Here is a 21,154-nt window from a genome sequence, read left to right on the forward strand (position 1 = left end):
TATTTGAGTCATACAGAACACTAGGATGGATGGTAATGGGCAGTAACTAGAATGCATACATGTAATCTGAAAAACTATTCTCTTTTAACTTAATGTTTTGGTCCACAATAGATTTAATCTAAAAAATTATATTAATGAGAGTTTTATGAAATAGAAGTTTTGGGTTTTTTTCTTTCAGTATATAGAATCATTAAGGGAGAAAAGATCTCCAAGATCATCAAGTCCAACTGTCAAATATCATGCTGTTTTCTTTATGTACATGAGATGTAGATGATACAGTTAAAGTATTGTTGCTGTGGGAGTCAGTTGTCAAGTAGGATTTTAATTTTTTCAAAGTTTTGTACTCACTCTTCTACACTTGATTAAAATTAGGATTTTTTTCCTCATTTTAACTAGCTTGCACCATTTGGTTAAACATGTGAGCCATTAATCTTCTCCTTACTATTTATTTGGTTCTCAATTATCTGTTTGGAATTGTTCTGAAATATGGGGTAGCAGTATTATTTCAATGTATCTTTGATCAGCTGAATGCCCTTTAATATATATTGTAAGCAAATATTGTGTAGGTTTCTGACATAACTGTGAATATTTTAAGTGCTGGACTGCCACTGTGCAAATTGGCTTTTGAGAGTTTAATTTTGGTTGAAAGCATATCTCCAGATTTTACCCTTTTTAATGTATTATGTTAATGCCTTGTTTTTAAATGTGAAGCGTTTTGTCTTAATGTGGTTATACAGGTTGAGAAATTGTACAGAAACAAAAAACAGAGCAATTGAGTACAGCAAATTTTCATTAATTACTGTCCTTCTTTTGTAGATATTTGGGCAATTGGCTGCATATTTGCTGAACTATTGACTTCAGAACCTATATTTCACTGTCGCCAGGAGGACATCAAAACAAGTAATCCTTTTCATCACGATCAGCTAGACCGCATTTTCAGTGTAATGGGATTCCCTGCAGGTAATTTATTTTCATTAAAGCAGCAGACATAACTCTAGTGAGTTGTTTGTTGGTTTTTACCTTAAGGAAATTACTAGTTGTTTGTATAGGTATGAAGAAACTGTCAGTTTGATGGATTTGGAAATGCTGGCAATTAAAGAACAATAGCACTGGCCAACAAACAGGAAGTCAAACAACTCCTGTAGTTATTTCTTCCTGAGTATTACTTAACCAACACATTCAGAATTGTAAATGATTTTTCTTTTTTCCACACTACTGAAGATAAAGACTGGGAAGACATAAGAAAGATGCCAGAATATCCAACTCTTCAGAAAGATTTTAGAAGAACAACGTAAGTAATGATCATGTAACAACAGTTCATTGAGTGTGAGGAAGGCAGAGATCAGCTCCTCCGCTCTGACTTCTCGGGTAGGGGATTTTGAAGTATTTGGGTTCTAATACTGTGGCAGCTGTCCTGTTTGAATTAGCTGGTTTACATAATTGTGTTCTCTCCCTCAGCTGCTTGTTAAGAACATGAACTGAGTGGCCTCCTCATTTCTCTAGAAGGGATTGCTATAATTTAATCTATGGCAGGCACAGACAAATGAGCTTCCTTAACCCATTTCTATTACATACTCAAGATAATGTTGTTCATTTTGTGTGAGGAAGAATAGGGAAGCGCTGGTATTCTTGAGAAGTGGATATGTGGGGGCAGCAATGTATTGGACAGAAATTTCTATTGAAGGTAACATGTTCAATAGGTTGCAATTCAAAGCCTGTCCAGGATCTGAGAATTTTCCACTTATACTGTTTCCTGGTGCTTTGGCTAAATTAAGTCAAGTGGTCATAATAGATCAGAGCTGGTAAGGAGTCCTTAAAGTAAGGTAGAGGACATGGATTTGGGAGTTTTGGATTCTGTTTCCAGCTCTGACATGGATTCATTACACTGGCTTTACACAAAATATGAAGCTTCTTTTGTTTGAAAATGGCTGTAGATAACCTCTGGAGCTGTAAATTAAAGGCAAGGCATGTGTCATAGGTATTTAGGGCAGTTTTGAGCTTGGGAGCTGTAAGGACTGTATGGTTTTCTGGAGGCTGGGGAGACAGAATGGTAATCTTAACTGCTCTGCCAAGTTCTAACCAGAAACAATAGCTTGAATGTTGAGGTTTGATGAGCTGCTGAATGCTTTCTGTGGCAGAGTTGCTTTGGAAAAATATAGAATCAGCTTCAAGTTGTGTCTCTGTCATTGTCCTTATCAACAGCTTATCCATACCCTATAAAAGTTGCATGTTTCATGGAGATAATCTTTACACAGTTGATAGCACTCCTGCTGGTGAAAAGCACATTTTATGTGTGCAACTGCTAGATAAATATCTGACATGTCTTCTGATAGCAGTTCTTTTTACAGTTTACTTCCTGAGGGTTGGGAGATGTTTCTGCGGTCACTTTGATAGAGTTCCATGTTTTTAATGCACTATTATTTTAGACATGTTTTTCTTTAACATATTTTTCAGATATGCCAATAGTAGCCTCATAAAATACATGGAGAAACACAAAGTCAAGCCTGACAGCAAAGTTTTTCTTTTGGTAGGTGCAACTTGAAAATTGCTGTGATGACGGGAATGAAATTGCATTTCTAAGGGTAATATCTGTGTCTGTTTACCTCTCTCATTCTAATGAACACCAATGTTAAAGAAAACTATTTATCACTAACTGGTCATTTTTGAAATGTGTTTTCTTCATACACAAATTGCTTAAACTGCTGGAATTGAAGATCTGAGAGTCTTCTCTAGTTAAGATCTGCAAGACACTTGTATACGCAGCCTTACCTTTAGGTCTGCTGTGCAAATAAGAAAGTGAGTATAATATGTGTCTTGATTCTGTGTGGCTTCAGAGACCTAAAGAGCCCCCAAAAGCTAAAGAGTTTTGTGAAGAAAGGGAAGAGGAAAGGAGAAATTTATTTCCTGTAGTAATTTGGTTTTCTTTTTCTTCCCTCTGACAGTAGTCCACCACTGTTCTGGGGATGATTCCAAACAAAATCCCTAAACATATATTTGCTGGTTGCCTAGTTGAGTCATCCATTGTAGGCCAACACAGGGTTGCTCTGTCTAATACAGCATAATTTCTGGATGTCTCTGTGATGACTTAGTGCTGTCTAAATTTAGGACTGAAGTTCAAAGTGACTTTGCTAATGCTGTGTACAGGGAGCTCTGTAATGAGGCTCTTGGTGCAGCTTGACTTTCAGTGGTCTGTTTTCAGTTACAAATTCAGCATAGCAGTCATCTCTCTATGTCCTGGCAAAGATTTGCTCTTTGACTCATTAGTTGCTGCTGGATGATGACACAAATAACTGTGGAAACAGAATAGCTTGGTCCCAAGTAGGTGGAAAGGAAGAGTTTCCATAAGAAGAGTGAGACTTGAAGAAAAATGAATTAAAATTTCTTAAACTCAACTTACTGGGCACACATTGGAATCACCTGGAGGGTAAGTCTAACTGAAAAGACGACAATTTTAAGAGACATCATTAGTTAGCACATGAATTTCCATGTTTTCCTACCAAAAGTGGAATCCACCAGAAAACCTGCTTGCTGTCAGCTTATATTATTAATTCCCTAAGGCTGAACACTGAGTTGAGAATCATCTTGGGTGGGTTGGCTGCTTTTCCTGGGGGAAATATTAACCAGATCTTTGAAGAACAACAAAACCAAACATACTTGGCTCTTCTTCCTGAACAATGTGACAAAGACTTAGTTCTCTAAGTAAGGTAGTTTGGTAGATTTTTCTCACAGTTCAAGGAGTGGATAAAGGTGGCTTAATGATCAGCTGCAGAGACAGAGGCTGCCAAGCTCGACATGGCTAATAGGAAGAGTAGGCCTAGGTTAAGGTCTGCTAAGGAGAATGGAAGGGGCAATGGGGTTCAGATTGATTGCAAGAAGTAAGGCTAGTATTGGAGTTGCGATAAATAAGATTGGGGAGGATGTTGATGGTCCAATAGGTTGTTTGATAAATAGTTTTACTCCATCTGCTAGAGGTTGTAGGAGCCCGAATGGGCCAACAATGTTTGGGCGCGTTCGGCCTTGTATATAGCTTAGGATTTTGCACCCTACTAGCATGAGGAAGGCTACTGCAATTAAGATTGGAAGGGCATAGGTGAGGGCTATGATGAGGTTGATTAAGAGAGGGTAGTTAGTCATGGGAGATGGTTTGAGTTAAGCTAGGGAGAGGATTTGAACCTCTGAGTTAAAGGACTTAAGCCTTTTGCATTTTCCAAGCTCTGCCACACTAGCTGGTCCTTTTCTTGGACGTGGTGTGGTGTGATAGCCTTTTGTAATTTAGTTGTTTTCATTACTTAAGGCGAAGGCTTGCTTGTGGTCTTGCTTGAGATCAGCCTCTGATCTCAAATAGGTCAGTCTCCCAAAGCTCTGAATAATAATGGCCACTAGTATGGGATACCTTCCTGATATCTCACTGCTGTACATTGGAGGTATACGTATATTGTGAAGCAGACTCTCTAAAACTTTTTGTTCATATCCAAGGTATTTTTATGAGATGATCTCCCTCTTGCAGGGTGACCTCTGAAGATGTTTCCTTTGTAGCAGTCATTGATTGTGACTGTGCTAATGAGTACAGGAAGTGTGGTTCATGGGGAACAGATGGCATCAAGTAGATCAGTGCAGGATAGCAAGTGACTCTTGACAAAGAGAACGATATTATGCCATTCTGCTGATTGACATTGAATGATAATGTCTACATGAAGGGCAGAATGTTTTCCATTCAAGAAGAGGCATCTGTTCTTGCTGTCCTGGAAAAGTTACAAACATAGCTGTCATGTCAGGCCAGTGGAGCCTAAGAGCTTGAGACCTGCTGGGAAGTATGAGATTTTGATGAAATCTAGTCTCATTGGTTTCGTTTGCTATGTTCTTAGCAGCTGCTGCCCTAAAAACAAATTGTCTCCAGACTTTTTCTTTTTATTCATTTTACCAGAAGCTACAGATAATCAGAATTTCTCAAAGAAGTTGGTTCACAGTAGCATCACCAACAGGCAGGTTATCTTGCTGGAAGTGATTGTGTGTGGTATTACTTGGAATGGGCTAGCTGATTGTATCCTCAGGAATGAAGCAGGAATGCTAAGGGAAGGAGTCCAGGGGGCAGAGGTTGGTGCCCTGTACTCTTCTGTCAACGTTGACATCTGGTACCAAAGATCAGGAGTGGCCTTGTACAGATAATGCATTTTTGTCTCTACAAGTCATTGTGGAGGAACTGGGAAATTTGCATAACCTGTAATGGGGCCAGAAGCTGCTCTAGCTGCAAAAAATTTTCATGTAGGGAAAGGTGATTTGAAGTAAAGATACTGAATACCAAATTGTTGTCTGTATTGTGTTGTGTGAGGTCACTCTGTAGAGAGCCAACATATCATTAGAAGTTCAGTTTGTGAAGATGCACAGAAAATGTAGGGTTAAGAGTTATCTCACCACTCAAAAACACAGGAAATAAGTGCCCATTCAAACCCTCCAGGTGTATACAATGCAGGAATAGCTTGAGGTGTATCTCTAGGCAAGCAGCAGGAACACATTTAGGAGCTAGTTGCAAATGAACTAATGGGTGGAGAGACAGCCCAGATGGGTCTGTTTTGTGAGTCTTTTGAGGTTTGTGGCCTATAAAGTATGTGAATAAGAGTTGGGAAGGAAATGGCAAAAGTACAGAGAGTTTTGAGACCTTATTGAGACCTATTGAGACCTACAACTATTGAAAAAGATTGTTCCTTGTATTTCCTTTCTTGAGGAGGATGAGTGCTTTTACTGAAGCTGTTTGCTGTAGCATATATATATAGAATATAGAATTGTATGTCAGGTTTTTAATTTATTGGAATAAAAAGCCCCAAATACCCATGCCAAAATCACATTCTTTTGTTGAATATCCAGGCAGTTTTTTTGGAGACCTGAAAGAGTTTGAGCTGAGATGTCCTTTACAGAAGGAAATTTATTTTCAGTACTGGCTTGAATTGAAAGAGTATTGTGTGAGAGCAGGATAGTGTATAATGTGAGCACCCAAATTTACTACTGTAAGTTTATCAGGATGTGATAAATAAGTAACTATTTTAAATTATGTGATATGCCTAGTATTCCTATTTTATACTACTAATATATTGTAATCCTCTTTCATAGCCTGCTGCAGTCCAAAGAATTCTAACTAATAAATTTGTGCTTGTTTTCCTCCTAGCAAGGAAGAAAGGTTGCTAGGAAGGGTCTGTTCCCTCTCATTTCGGTACCAATTAGAGTGGGTTTGGGAGCTGCATGAGCAGCAGAGTGCTCTGATTCTGGAATGTTGCCAGTGCAAGAAATGAAGATTTATTGTTTCCGTCCCTAAAGCTATCAGACGTGTTCAGTCCATTCTAACACTTTTTTCCTTTTGTGTCAGCAGTGTAGAACAATATAAAAGCTATACATATACCACAACAAAAAGCTATTATTTAGAAATAATGTTTTATGAACCTGTAATAGCTGAATTAAGCATTAGTTTAGTGCAGTGGTGCAGCCTGAGCAATTAATACAGCCTGATTCTCTTAACTATTTATTACGTGAGAAGTACTTCACAACCACAGTACTTTGATGGATGTGCATTGTAGTTCTTGGGAACTTCACTGAACAAGCAATGCTAACTTAGGCTTGTCTGGACAAGCCAGAAATAGTTTAGCAATCCACAATCCAAGACATACAAGTCATAGTTTGAAAAATGATAGTTTGATAAGCTGTTTCTATTTTTATTGTTATGCTTTGCAGCTTCAGAAGCTTCTTACTATGGACCCTACAAAGAGAATTACCTCAGAGCAGGCTTTGCAGGACCCCTACTTTCAAGAGGATCCTCTGCCTACATCAGAGTATGTATTCCTTCTTCTATGAACATCTGAGGTGACTTCTTTCTGCTTCATGCTAGTCTCTGGAATGACATGACAAATGAAAAATTCACAGATACCTACCTGTGTACACAAGAAGTAGCAGCTCAGCCATGCTCAGTAGAAGCTACAAGTGTTGTACAGAAGTGTCTGTATCTACTGGCGTCAGAACTGAGTGGTCATGAAAAATAACCCAGTACCACAGTAGTGTTGTAATTCTGAACATATTACCAAAGCCAGAGTTACAACATTACTGCAGCATTTAGTGAATCAATCTCTGCCTCACACAGCTTCACAGAGCGCTGCTCTCCACTGCCTGGTTGACCGTGCCTCTCCCTAGGAGTGGGACAGTTCTCTGACCTATAGCCCATTCCCATGCCCTCTTTTCACAGGGTAACAGTATGAGAAAAGTGAAGAGATAAATGACTGCCTAAAGTGAAGAGATAAATGTCTGCCTAAAATCCCACAAATCCCTTGTTCAGAAGGCTTGAGAGAATATTTTGTTGTCATGAAAAGTTCAGATGACATTCTCATTTCCAGCTGGCAGACTGTCAGTTTCTCTTCCCAGTTTTCAGAAGCATGGTGGTGCATGGCATGATGATCTGTATGAACTTAATGCAGGTAGACTTCTACCTTTGCTTTCACTGTTTCCTCAACTAGCAGGCAATAGCAAAAGGAAGGAACAGTCACTGGAATAAAAAAGGAGTCTAGTTGATACTAATTGGGGTTTTAAAATTTCTTTTTCTACGCTACATAGCAACAAGATTAAGAACTGTTAACACCCTTTAAAAAACCACATCATGTTAATTGTATTCTGAATGTTGGCACAGAAATGTAAGAAATTTATACTGGTCAAGATCTACCAGTAATTTTCTGCTTAGTGTTTATCTAATGCTATCCTGTGGAGAACTGTAGCTCCCTATGGATTACAGGATAACATTATAGTAAAGTCTCTGCCATAAACATTAAGGAATGTTCCAAATTCCATTGGTCAGATGAATTTTAAAGTGGTCTTTTTTTCCTAAACAAGACCTGAGAAGCTTAGTGAAAGTAACTCTGCAGTTGTGATTGGCAAATATACTGAAGCCTGTTGTAAGCCAAGGCAGGCTCATAAGACACTAATACTCCTTGGATCAGTCCCTTTATTCAGTGAGCCATGCATGTTCCAACTGGGTGCTGTGGAACCTCTGACACTGTGTTTGTTCATTTTACCATCTGGATCAACAAGTGGTCGTTCTGGCATTTGGGCATGTTCAACCATGCCATGATTTCTAAATGATAGCCCTGTGCCAATAGCAAAGAGATCTGACATTACAATCAGCACCTATCTTGGGTGCTCACACTGCCACTCACTTGTGGAAACAGGATTTGTCAAATACAAGAAATGAAGTTACGTTATATGCACTTGTTTTTAACATAGTATTAAGTGAATGTATGCCATGTGTACATATTTGTGGGGTGTTTACTGTGTTTCAGTGTGTTTGCTGGCTGTCAGATTCCGTATCCAAAAAGAGAATTCCTCAATGAAGATGAACCTGAAGAGAAAGGGGATAAGGTATAGTGAATTCCTTGTTTGGTTGGGGCTTTTTTACTTTCAAGTATGCAATAAGAAAGCATCATGATTCCAAATGAAAACTAATGAAACATGAAGAGTTAACCAAAAATGTTACAGAGTTGACCAAAAATGAAACATGAATAATTAACAAAAATGTGTTTCCAAGGCAAAGCTCTCTTAAAACTGCTTCTCAGACAGTTGAAAAGTATCAGATGCCTCCGGGTGTCTCAGGTGATATCACCAGCACGGTTTGCCCTGACCTGTGGGGAATGAGCTGGATGGGCTGTTCTGTCAGCTGCAGCCTGATCTCAGCTGCTGTGTTCCAAGAAGACCTTGCTACCTCCTGCAGCATCACATGATGAAAATACGTTGTGAGCACATGAAAAGAATGGCATTTTCATTGTATGACTGGCATCCATCCAGCCATTTGAATGTAGATGGCTGTCGGGGTCTCAAATAAATAGTGGCAGCCTGCTTCTGGCACTACATCAGAACATTTCATCCATCTGCATGCAGTTTCCTGATTGTGTTGTAAGGGCCCTTAGACAAAGGAGTAGTAAGGATTCTGAACTGTTCTGGTGGCAACAATCTGCTCTGAATATTCTCTTTTCCACAGCCCCATAGACATGAGCAAGAACTTGTTTGTGTGCATAATAAATTCTGGGGTGTTTGCAACATAATCTGCTCTGCTTGGTGCATGTAGCTCAGCTGCACTGTGTGACCACAGCCATTGTCCCATAGTGCTGGGAAGGCCGGACAATAGTGCCACAGTGTAGGAAACAGCGTGTTATTTTCATGGAACAGGGTACAGTGAGGCACCAGCAGTGATGTATAGCTAGCCAAATGTGAAGAGAACAGTCTTGAACTGTAGTTATCTGAGGACTATGTGAGAAGGGCTGTTGTCTTTGGGAGAAACCATTTGAGGACATGAATATTCTGTTTTCAATTTTCTGTGTAGCATGACAAACTAGCTGAGTTTAAACCTATATTTTTGAGAGCAAATTTTTTTTTCAGAACTGGTATTGCAGATTCTTCTTCACTGGGAACAAGTGGTAATATCCATGATTTTTGTTTCCAGATGTTTTTTTTTCCAGAGGAGGAAACAGACCCCTGAGCAAAAATGAAATTAAATTCATGATACTAATTTGATTGTAATTTAGTTACTAGTTTTGCTTCAACTCTCACAGCCTCAAAAAACAAGAAGAAACCTTATGAATTAAAATTACTCTGGCTTTTTTATATTTAAGTCAGTGTACTTGAAAGGAAATATCTGTCTTTTCCCTGGGAATGTTGCAGGGGTGATGACAATGGCATGTTTATATTTAAAACAGCCGATATATAAATGGTCTTTGAGATTGTTGAGGACAGTCAGGTATTCATGCACACTCCAAATTAAACTTTTTCTTAGGCCGTTTAGGTTATACAAGTCCCACATTACTCATTGAATGTGTTCCTGCAGTATAGAAAATCTGGAGGTAAAGGCTATTCTGAAAGTTGAATCTGTTCCATGTTTTGTTGCTTTATGATGTTATTGTAAATGAAAGGTTTTGTTTTTTTTTTTAGACTGGTTTGTTTTAAAAACTGTAAATATCTGTACAGTCATTTGGAAACCTGGAGAAGTTGTCTCTGTTTATTTGGAACTTACATCTGAATTAAATAAAATTTAGCATAAGCATCTGTTCTTCAAAATGGTTAATTGTTAGTTAGCAAGACTAAAATGAGGGTTTGTAAAACAAAGTGAAAATGTAATTTTATAATTTCAATTCTGTTAGGCAAGTTTCTTCTTGGCTTGTTTCTAGGTAGGACTGAAATTTCATTTTGGTAATTTGTGCTTGAGAGGTGACATATGGCAATGGGTTGCTAAGTGTAGACCTTTCATGAGTTTAGTCATTTAGGAGCTGCCATGAACCAGACTGACCTGAGGACAAGGTTTTTGCTTGTGAAAACGGACATTTTTATGCAGTTGGGTGCTGCAGCCAGGCCCCAGCTGGAGACTGACAGAGCAGGTCTCAGTCTCCAGCCAGGCAGTAGCAGTAGTAGTTCCACACTAGAGCAAACTCCAGCTAGTCACCTAAATTTTGTGCTAAAATCTGAAGCACAAAACCAGGGACCTACAACAAGCTCTTGCCTTTAATTATGAGAGTCCCTCCAATATTTGTTTACACATTAAAAAATTGAAATTTTTCGGCTCATACAATTATCAAAAACAGGGCACCCCCAACTCAGGGAATGATTGGCATCTGACTACATTGATTCAGAAGGCTGAATAATTGCTTTAATAAACTATATTATATTACATTATACTATACTATAACTATACTACAAAGAATACTAAAGAAAACTCGTGACTGTCTCGAGACAGCCAGGACAGAGCTTTGAGCCAATTGGCCAAGGAAACAAAACAATCCTCAGCAGAATCCAATTGACAAATCACTTCAGGTAAACAATCTTTCCAAAACATTCCACATGTGCAAAACAACAGGAGCAGCAAGTAGAGATAAGAATTGTTTTTCTCTTCTTCTCTCTGTGCTTCTCCAGGAAAAAGCCCTGAGAGAGAAAATGATGTCTCTCTCTGTTCAGAGAATGTGAATGCCACAGCCAATAGTAACTAACTTACTTGCATCCAAACACTCCTATGAATACACAAATTATGGAATTGTAACACAAATGTACCTTAGTTATTGGTGTTTTGTTTGTGTAAGTGAAGCTCAAACCATTATTAAAAATAAATTGCTTCTTGATAGCTTTTTTTTTTACAAGCTGGTTTGATTAACTTTTTAGATTACTGAGGTCTAAATCTCCCAGGAAGTAGAATTGGACTGAGATGGGATTTGAGGACTACATGAAGGAGGATACATTATGGGTTTTGCTAAATGTGGAATGGAATTTCAGGCCATCTCTTAAGTTCTTGAAGATGCAAGTCTTCTTTATAGTCTTAAATGAACACATCACTGCATATTTTGTTGGAATGTATCTTGGGATACTATTGTGATGAATGGCATAGATGCAGATCTTTTATGTCATTTATCTGAGGTAACTAAAAGCCTCAAGGTGAAGAGGACATCAAGAATTTTCTGCTAGTGGCAACTGGTTGTCATAATTTCTGAGAAACTAATAAAGTAAGGTTTTAATTAAAAGGCTGCCATACTAAAACTTTGGTCATTATATAAGCAGATATTCTACAGAAAAAAAAACCCAAACCTATCCTGGAATGTTCCCTACAGTATGTTTGGGGAAAGATAACAAGGTTTTTTAATTCAATCCATGTCAGTTGAAGGTTTTTTTCATGATGAACAAGTGACATCTTTCCCAGAACTGCAACCATGGAGGACAGAGTTGTACTCAGTTCATTTTCTGACCTTCCCTCCACTTCCTCAAATACTCCTTTTAGTCTGTAGCCTTCTGAAGCCAGAAGAGCTCTCAATATCTTTTGTTCTTGTGTTTTTCCTCTTAACCTTTTTTTCCCCTTCTGTGACACTTTTCTCTGTTTATTTTCCTTCTAGGAACCAGTGTCATCTTAATTATCTGGCTTCTCTTCCTTTGCTAGTCTCCTCCTTCCCTTGCCAGATTCTTCCTTCAGCGGTTTCCTCCTCTTTTGTCTTCAACATTTCTGGTTTATTTTCACTTTTCTGCTATTTCAGTAAGATTTTCTGACCCTGTATGTTGTGCACTGTGCTGGGCCCAATTCCCAGTACAGCACTCTTTACAAGGTGCTTAAAAGCATGGGAAACCAAAATAGTAATGAAACCTGTTTTTGGTTTTGCCACAGAATTTCCTTGCAACCAGGAAGACATGATAAAATTCCTTTGGTCTCAATGTGCTTACCTTTCTGGCAGTAATGCTGTCAGCCTTCTTCAGGTGAAAAGTGAAAATTTGAAATCTGGTTTTGATTCTGCGTGAACAAGGCCGCTGAACCACTTAGAGCAACTTACTCTGGGCTCCCCATGTCTGCCACTGAGCACTAGTGGAATTCTGGGTGCTTTGATTTATTTCATTAGGTGATTACTGCTTTATAAAAGGTTCCTTTTATCCTCTCTGAGCACCCGGTGTCTTGGTTTGAAAAAGACAGATGTCCACTAAGGGAGGCAGGAGCCTTCCTTGAAATGGAAAGGATAAACCCCCTTCCTCCAAATAATTGTAATTTTTGAAATTAAGAGGCTCTCGGGCAAAGATATGGGAATAGGAGTAACAGTTCTTTACTAAGAAAATTAAAAGTACAAATGCAATAGTACAAACAAAAAACACCCACTGACAGAGTTAGAATACAACTTGACACCCTGTGGGTCAGGGCGTTGGTAGCAGTCTGATTAAATGGTGGCTGCAATCCTCCTGCAGTGACAGGTGTGGTTCTGCTGAAACAATCATCCTGTAGAAGGGTGTAGTTTTCCTCTGAACATTCAGTGGTAGTGTAGATGGGCCTGATCTTCCTCTGGGATTCCAGTGGAGAAAAAAGCTGCTCCTCTTGGAATCCAGTGGAAAAGGCTGCCTATGGTGTTCCAAATCCCAGATTATATCCAGGTAGGAATGCTTGGCTCCTCCCCCTGGGTGGAGCATCTCACAATGGGGAGATGTAATTTTATCAGTGAGGCTAGGTGGCCCATTAACAGAAGATATCTTCCCAGAGGGAGGATTTGTTGTGAAAGAGATAAAGAAAATCTGCCCAATTAACAGAAGATAACTGCCCCACCTCTAACAGATGATAACAGAATATACAACCCCACCCATATCTTGCAACCCAGGACCCCTGGGTAGCTGTAAGAGGCGCTCGACTGTCTTTCCAGTTTAAGTACAGCTTGTTTCATTAAAAAAAGCAAAATGATCACAGGTGGATAACCCACAGGTGTGCAGGTCTGTACTGAGGGTGAACTTCTCCCAGCACTCAGCCTTGCTGTGTTTTCCCATCACATGAGGGTCTGCCTCCCCCTCGGTGACAGGGGGTTGGCAGCTCCATGAAGCTCACAAACCTCGCTCACAGCAAGTGACCGTGTTGTGTGGCTTCTTCCCTCAGAATCAGCAGCAGCAGAATCAGCATCAGCAGCAAGCAGCACCTCAGCAGCAGGCGCAGGCGGCGCCGCAGCAGCCGCAGCCGCAGCAGCAGAGCAGCAGCCAGACCAACGGCACGGCGGGCGCGGCGCCGGGGGCGGCGGGACGCGCGGGCGCGGGGCTCCAGCACAGCCAGGACTCCGGCCTCAGCCAGGTGCCTCCCAACAAGAAACCACGCATAGGGCCTTCAGGCGCTAACTCAGGCGGGCCTGTCATGCCTTCAGATTATCAGGTACCTCTGGAAATTTTGCTGCTTCTGATACTATAGGGCCAAGGGCCAAAATGTCATTTTCCCCCCCTTCCCAGCTGCAAGAACAGATTGCGTTTTAATGAATTTTTGATGTAACCTGAGGCATGCTGAGGTTTTGTTCTGTGATTAGTAATTTTCAATAGAATACCAGTTTGAGTTATATCTACTGCACCCTGTGAAGTGTTGAGGACTAGTCCGCTCCAGGAAGTCACTTAAATATTTGCTTAACTTTATATTTTAGAGTTATCTTGCTGAAACCAGTGGATGTGAATGCTGCACTGCATCAACTTCAGGATACTCGAGTCTTGGCAATATTAAATCCCCTGTGAGGCACAGATGTGAGACAATCCTGAGAAGAAGGAGCAAAGTTAGAACCAGGCTCTCCCATTTCATTCCTCCTGTTGTCACATGTATGGAGTGGTTCTGTAGTTTATTCTGGTATCTTTCTAAGACTACTTCTAATGTTAAAGAAAAAAAAATGCATGTAAGCATAGGAATGACAATTTGGTTCATCCATTTGATTTATGCCAGGGCAGGGCACAAAGACAGGCACTGTTTCTAATGTGACCAAAGTAGAACAGATTTCGTGTTCTTCAGTACAGTAGCATTCATAAGGAAAAAAACACTATCACTGAATATTTTTGAATTTGTATACTTGTCTTTGCTTACTAGAATTATATTTTCCATTGAGAAAGTGACTTACATTAAATATAGAAAGCATTGAACTTACCCGAGTTTATACTTGCTGGAGCGGTAATTAGTTGAAAGAAAAATTTTTAAAAAGTTAGATATTAAGAGTAAATTTTAAATGATGCTAGGGATTCTGTTGGTCTTAGTCTCTAAGAGGGTCCCACCTTGGAGAATGGTCTTTTCAGGCTGCTTTAAAGTTAAAATAAGTAGGATTTAAGACAGCAGCTCTACAATTGTCTCGACTTAGCCCTCCAGACCTTCTCCACAGACAATTGATTACTCAGTGCCAGACATATTTCTCCCATTTTTGTTTAACTCCTTTAGTTACAAATTATCATGAAGGCATTGAGGGCAATTTAAGGAGAAAGACAACCAGGTTTCTTTTTTGAAAAGTTCCAGACAGGTTTGAGGCCTGGACAGATCAGTACATCTGTCTGAGTGCGCAGTATTTATGGCTGGTCTGGTTTGGTCTATACTTTGAGGACTGGTGTGCTGCATTTCATGATATCCATTATAGAATTCTTATCCAGTTCTCTGAATTGTTGGCAAACTTCCCCCTTACAAGTTGCTAGTAGTCTAAATATTCTTTTTTTCAGATTTTTTTTGCCCTCTGTGACGCTTTCCTTCTTAACTTTTAACAGCACAGGCATCAAAATCATGATCTGTATGTTTCTTTTGTGTCATTCACTAAACTGTATGGTCTGATTATCCATTTTGACACTTGTGTTTGGCTATCTGCCTTTAACTTCTAGCTGATTATCTTCTGTTCCAGGAAGGAATGTCTGCAATTTGTCTAAGTCTGACTTTATTAAAAACAAATTCTCATATGTGAAACAAAAATAACTATGGGCAAGTTAATGCATTCTTCTAGTCTTAAGGCAGTAATTTTATTCCATTTTATCTTATTTGGAAGATTCTCTTTGCTTTGAGTTTCATTTAGCTTGTGGTCTGAAATCTCTGTTGAAGTTTTTTTTGTCATTCACCAGCCTCAATATCTGTTGCTTCCACAAATGACAGTGCAAAACTCTTTGTTGAATTTTACTGAGCCTTCCTTATGTGACCTTGGGTATTTTGCTTACCATAGTGAACTGGTGCTTTTCATCCAGAAAGAGCACCTATAAAATCATAGAATTTATCACAATTCTTTTTCTTTTCATTAGAAGTTGAAAAATTTCCCAGAATTTTGAGAAAAATTTCAGGTTTCAGACACTGTGTAACACAACCAGCCTTATCATGGGAATGTGGTGGGGTTTACCTTGCTGGACAGTCTCCTGTCCATTGAGCAGTACTTCTCAGGCTAAGTGATTTTGCATCTTGCATTATTGGGCAGTTCACAATTAATTCTGGGTGGGAAACGGTTATGATAATGAAAGGGCAAATTCAGCAGGCTGGAGGTTGCAAGATTTACAAATTTGTCTCACTGAGGGTGGAGTCCACTGAGCTGACAGTCCCATAGTGGAGGGGAAAAAAAATACTCAGGAAAATGAATGTTAGGTTACGTACATACCCATACCCATTTTTAAGCAGTTATCCTTGTTTGCAGTAGTTAAGGTATCAGGTTAAAAGACTCACTTAATGTTATATCTTAATGGACAATTTTTCATTTAGATAAATTGAGTAGTAGTCATGGTTGTCTTTTTCTCAGAAAAGAATAAAATGGTTATAACGTTTAGTATTGCCTATCTTGAGAAGGATGTTTGTAGTCTTAGCATTAATAGCATTTACAGTAATGATAGATGTAAGATTAAAAAACAGATGAATTTTGAAAGGGAGTCTGCTCTCTTTGTCTGTTGTGAATTTTTCTTCAGAAAATGGATGTGTACATGCTTTTAGGTGTCTCCAAGGGTTCTTGTATATTTTGTGTGCTGTGTTAAAGCTGATTGCAGATCAGAATGATGACTTGTTTTATGGGACCCTAAAAAGTAGCACTATTTAGTCAGTTTCCCCAACAATCATGTTTTAATGAGCACCAGAGAGGTTAAAAATTTCCTGAGCTGCAGGCTAGACCTGTGATGATCATTCCTTTGATAACTCTCTTTTTTTCCTGCAGCACTCCAGCTCACGTCTGAGTTACCAAAGCAACATTCAGGGATCTTCTCAGTCCCAGAGTACAATGGGCTATTCCGCATCGTCTCAGCAGAGCTCTCAGTATCACCAATCTCATCAGTCTCACAGGTACTGAGGGGCCTGACCGGCTGCACTCAGAAAGGAATGGACTAGAAGCCAGAAGACTCCAGCAATATGAAGTTCATAACGATGAGAAGACCAAAAATACAAACTATGATGCAGAATTAAAATTCATGATGATAAAAGGAAAACTTCACTCACTGAAGACTTCCCCAGTCCCTGCCCCATCCCCATCCCTTTATTGCCATAAAGAAGATTATTGTGAAGTTTTCCTTCCTTCCTGCCCTTGCATGTGCTCCATTGTGGTTACTCTAATGAACCCTTCTGATCTGAACCCAGCACTTAACTTCTTTAACCTTTGGAATTTTGAAGGATTCCTGGTGCACCTTCCTTATGCTGTAGTGATTGCCATAAATCTGTCTTTTCAATCTCTTTGATGGGATTTTAAAGTTTTAAAATCTTGAACTCCCAGGCTTTCAAGCTTGTATATAGTTAGTTTTATACTAGGCGAACCAGTTTAGCTATACAGGTATATTGCACCTTTTTAAAGCACTATGTTATTTTCACAGGATATTACTGTTTTGCTCATGGATGTCAAGAACAGCAAAATTTTACTGTTCCAGAGTATTTTACTATTCTGTTTTTATTAGTCTAGTTTTCAGGCAAAGTATTAAAAATAAAAAATTTTAAAAATTAATAAAATGAAAAAAGAAAAATGAAAAAAGAAAAAAAACCCACCCGAGTCTCTGCAGCAACAGATATGCTTCATGCTACTGGACTGAACGCCAAACAGAAGATTGCTGATATTTCTTAACTCATTCACATTGAATTCTTGAAATCACAGTGATCATGCTCTGACTAGTTTTAAATTAAGCATTACTTTAAATGAAACCAGGACAGTCACATGAAAAGGAGATGCTTTCAGGATCTGTTGGAACAGAAGAATGGAATGTCTTCCCAGGCTGGACACCAAAATAGTCAGGAAAACATATTTACTGCCCTCAAGCCTCAGTAGGAATGTGGATGACGGGCTTTTTCTGTACTTCTGCAAAGTAGCTTATTATTGTGTGTGAGAGTTCTATAAATTTAGCTTTTTTTCACATTCCTGAGTCAGTTCTCAAAATTTAAAGGTGACAGAAATACTAAGACTTGGAAAAACAAATGCATTTAATCATTTTATGTTAGAATTTATAATTAAGAGAAATTATTGTGCAGTTTGAAAAGCATGTTGAAAATTGTTCCTTTTTCTTGTTTATAATGCATATTCTGTGTCCCTCACATTGCTGTGATTAACCAGATTAGTTACACCAGATGCGCTTGATTGCACTGAAATGTTTCTTTTTCCCTAGAGCAAACATGTTTTGATTGTGCCTAAGGGACTGTAAGTGGATGGGTAGCTGGCAGAAAATCCCTAGTAATTAAGTGAGAGTTCAGAAGCATAATCAGAGGATTATTGTCCAACTTCTGGAACCACAGTTATTCAGAGAGACACAACATGTAATTTGGGACAGCTTCGTTTTTGCTTCAGCCTTCAGAAATAGGGCTGGCTCTTGTGGCAGAAAACCTGGAGGAATGCTTTTAGAGAGCTACTGGCAGTGTAACATCAGAGAGCTTCTGCGGCTGGTGTCCAGAGAAGAAGTGACAGGAGTTCAGGTGTAAATGGTCAGTGGTAACAGGTTTTTATACTGCAGAGTGTTCTCTTCTGTCCTGTGCCCACACAAAAAAATTATGTACCCGCGCACATTCACACTGAAGTTGTAATTGGATGTAGCAAGATGAGTAGGTCTGTTTGCTCTGAGGAGAATGCTTTTCATCACATATATGGTTCTACTGGTTTGATCTCCCAGTCATCTTTAGTGCCCCCTTCCTCCTCAAACTCGTACTTTTTTTTCTGCTTTGTGTGAGCAGTTGGCTTGCTTTGGCCATTCCTACCATCATGTAATTTTGACAACACCCAGCTGCTCCAGAAAAGCAGCTAAAACCTACTTCTGTCATCAAATGGATAAGAAGGTGGTGAAAAACTAAATGAAGCAATTGAAGGGAAAAATTCTTTCTGGGGAAAAATAATCTCCCAAAGGATACTTGCAATTAATAACCCTTGGAAGTGCTACATTTTATACATACGGTAGTACTCTGAAAGGACAGGTTTTAATTATTCCTGTATTTCAGTGACTGTGGGGTGACATTCTTTCTGTCTCTCCCTTTACTGATGTTAAGACGAGGTACTTTTGATCAAATGGGTATTTGGCCAATGCTATTAAGTAACATTTCTTTTATACTTCCGTGATTTGAATGTCACATTTCTGGAAATTAACTTATGGCAGAGTGATTTTTGTTTCCTCATGTTCTTTTCATCCTTCTGTTCTCTCAAAATTATTTTGTCTTTTCTACTACAGTTATCTAACATTTCTTTTCCCTGCTGTGACCTGCAGCTGATCATCAAAATTCATATGAGATCAGGAGGTGGCAGGGGACCATTGGTTAATTAAGGTGGGCTCTTGTGCCAATAAGGCAAAATCGTGGTGTAGATTAATCTGTATGTAGAGTGTGAAACTTCACAGCAATGTAAGGTGCTTTAATTGAGTGAACTTCCAGCTTCTAGAGTGACTGCCACAACCTCTCTCAGCTGCACTTGCATTTCTTGTCCTGGTTGGGTTGATAGATGACCACATGCCACTCCTCTCTAGCTTTTATGCGCACAGGTGAAACTGAGCTGTCTTCCTCTGTTCCTTCAAATTCACAGCCAGGAGGAGAGGGAATAAAAGCACTGGCTCAAAATGTAGGCTCTGCACACTCTTGTAATTTCTTCACTGGGGTGAAATAATTTGCCTTTTCTTGGGAGCTTGATGCATGCTGCCAGGGTTGGTAGCAGTCATAGTGGAAGAAGCCTTGCTGCCTAGGGGTTATCCCATGAGGTAAAAACTCTCTGCTTTCAGAAGTGAATTGTGCAGTTTGTTGTGGGAAACCAGGACCATGTCATTTTTATGAGGTTTTTTTTTGCCTGTTCAGTTTCTTTATTACTCAGCTCTGTCTCTGCCCATAACCTATAGACCCTCAGCAAAGTGTTTCACACCTGCACTGAGAGGCACAGAGCTGTCTTCTCCATCCTGGTGGGAGAACAGGCTGCTGAGCACAGCTTTTCACGTCGTGGCTCAGAGGAATCAAACACGTGGGGAATTAATGGGATGAGCAGCCTGGTCCATGTTGGTGAAGTTTATGTAGCACAAACTGCACAATGAAGGAAAAATATAGGGAAAGCTGCGACTCCTGCACTGTATCTGTGACACTGTATCTGGGGAGGGGGAGGGAAGCGCATTCGTAGCGGGAGGGGTGGCGGGAAGCTAGAAGTGTTCAAATATGTATGATATTTTATATAAACATAATAAGCTTAGTTCCCCTTCATAATCTTCAGGAATGGTACTTTAACACCATTAAGTAAAGAATTGTTTTAGGATTAAATAAATGTATTGTACATAAGGCCATACGTAATCTTCTAAAAATGTCGCCAGACAGGAGCGATGTGTATTACAATATGAAAAAAGTCCTTAATGCACTGTTATCTCCTAAATATTTAGTAGTAAATTAATGCTATTTAATTTTTTTAAAAATTTGTCTTGTGTAGACACTAAAAAGTATTACACAAAATCTGGACAGAACGTGTCCTTTTTAACAGCAATTTAAAGAACTTTTTATATATGTAAGGTAGTAACTTTTCAAATTGTTCTAGTTGTATATTCCCATGTTTACTATTTGTGGAAGTGTGCCTGTCCTTACTCAGTTATTTTTTTTCCTAATAATTTCATGCACGCATCTTTCATTTTTGTAGTTTCTATTAGAAATTACTGTGTATGCGCCTGGTGCTGCCACAAAACTTTCCCGCTCTAGATCTGTGGTGGCCACATTCAGTAGTGCCCGTGCCAATGGGCTACCAAAACCATGAAGCAAAATACTTGTTTCTCATTCTAGAGTTGAGAGTTTACTGCTTTTAAGTTGTCCTGATGTCACTCTTTAAATGACTGTTAAAACTAAGCTATGAGTTCATTGCATTTATTTTATATTCTTGGTTGTAATGAAATGGAATTGACTTTGCTTCAGTGTGAATTTTTTTAATAAAATAATATACATTTGTAATAATAATAAAAAGTTCAAATCAAATAAGCGTGTAGAAAAGTTTTTGTAAACGTCAACTTCAGGCTACCAGTAGGGAAAATACAGCCCACAAAATTGCAGTTGTAATTATATTCAGGATGTTTATGATATCATGCACCACAGAAAACAAAGCTTGCAAAACCTCAGAGTTGAAATTGCAGATTTTAAAATGCCCACGAGGATATTCACAGCTATGTGTCTATCAAAATAGAATGAAGCCTTATGGAAAGCAGGATGGATGGAGTGTTCTCTTAGGCTTTGCTCTCTGCTTGTGTGCGGGTGTGCCACACTGATGGCACTCATTGAGATTCATTATTACTTGCATGACAATCCTGTAACTGCATCTTCTGAAAAAGAAAGCTGGTTTACTCTGTTCTGGAAATAAATGCTTTCCTGCTTTCTCCTCCTGCTGGATCTCGGAGCATTTCAAGTATTTCTGGTGGCAACATGGAAAGTATGAGCTAGAGCATTATTGGTGGGTTTTCACAATGGGATTTTGTGTGCTTT

The 21,154-nt window shown here is 39.1% G+C and overlaps 1 protein-coding gene across 1 annotated transcript in view; it reads left to right on the forward strand.

Annotated features, from left to right (window-relative positions):
• Positions 1-20,653, forward strand: part of CDK19 (cyclin dependent kinase 19) — a 123,005-nt gene extending 102,352 nt beyond the window's left edge. Inside the window, exons 7-13 of the mRNA XM_030944295.1 lie at positions 817-960; positions 1,222-1,291; positions 2,455-2,527; positions 6,721-6,818; positions 8,310-8,388; positions 13,397-13,663; positions 16,422-20,653. Coding sequence (XP_030800155.1) covers positions 817-960; positions 1,222-1,291; positions 2,455-2,527; positions 6,721-6,818; positions 8,310-8,388; positions 13,397-13,663; positions 16,422-16,553 — 863 coding nt within the window. The 3' untranslated portion in view covers positions 16,554-20,653. The remainder of the gene's footprint in view (positions 1-816; positions 961-1,221; positions 1,292-2,454; positions 2,528-6,720; positions 6,819-8,309; positions 8,389-13,396; positions 13,664-16,421) is intronic.
• The last annotated feature ends 501 nt before the right edge of the window (positions 20,654-21,154 follow it).

Source organism: Camarhynchus parvulus, chromosome 3 (genome assembly GCF_901933205.1).
Source record: "Camarhynchus parvulus chromosome 3, STF_HiC, whole genome shotgun sequence".
Taxonomy (NCBI): Eukaryota; Metazoa; Chordata; class Aves; order Passeriformes; family Thraupidae; genus Camarhynchus; species Camarhynchus parvulus.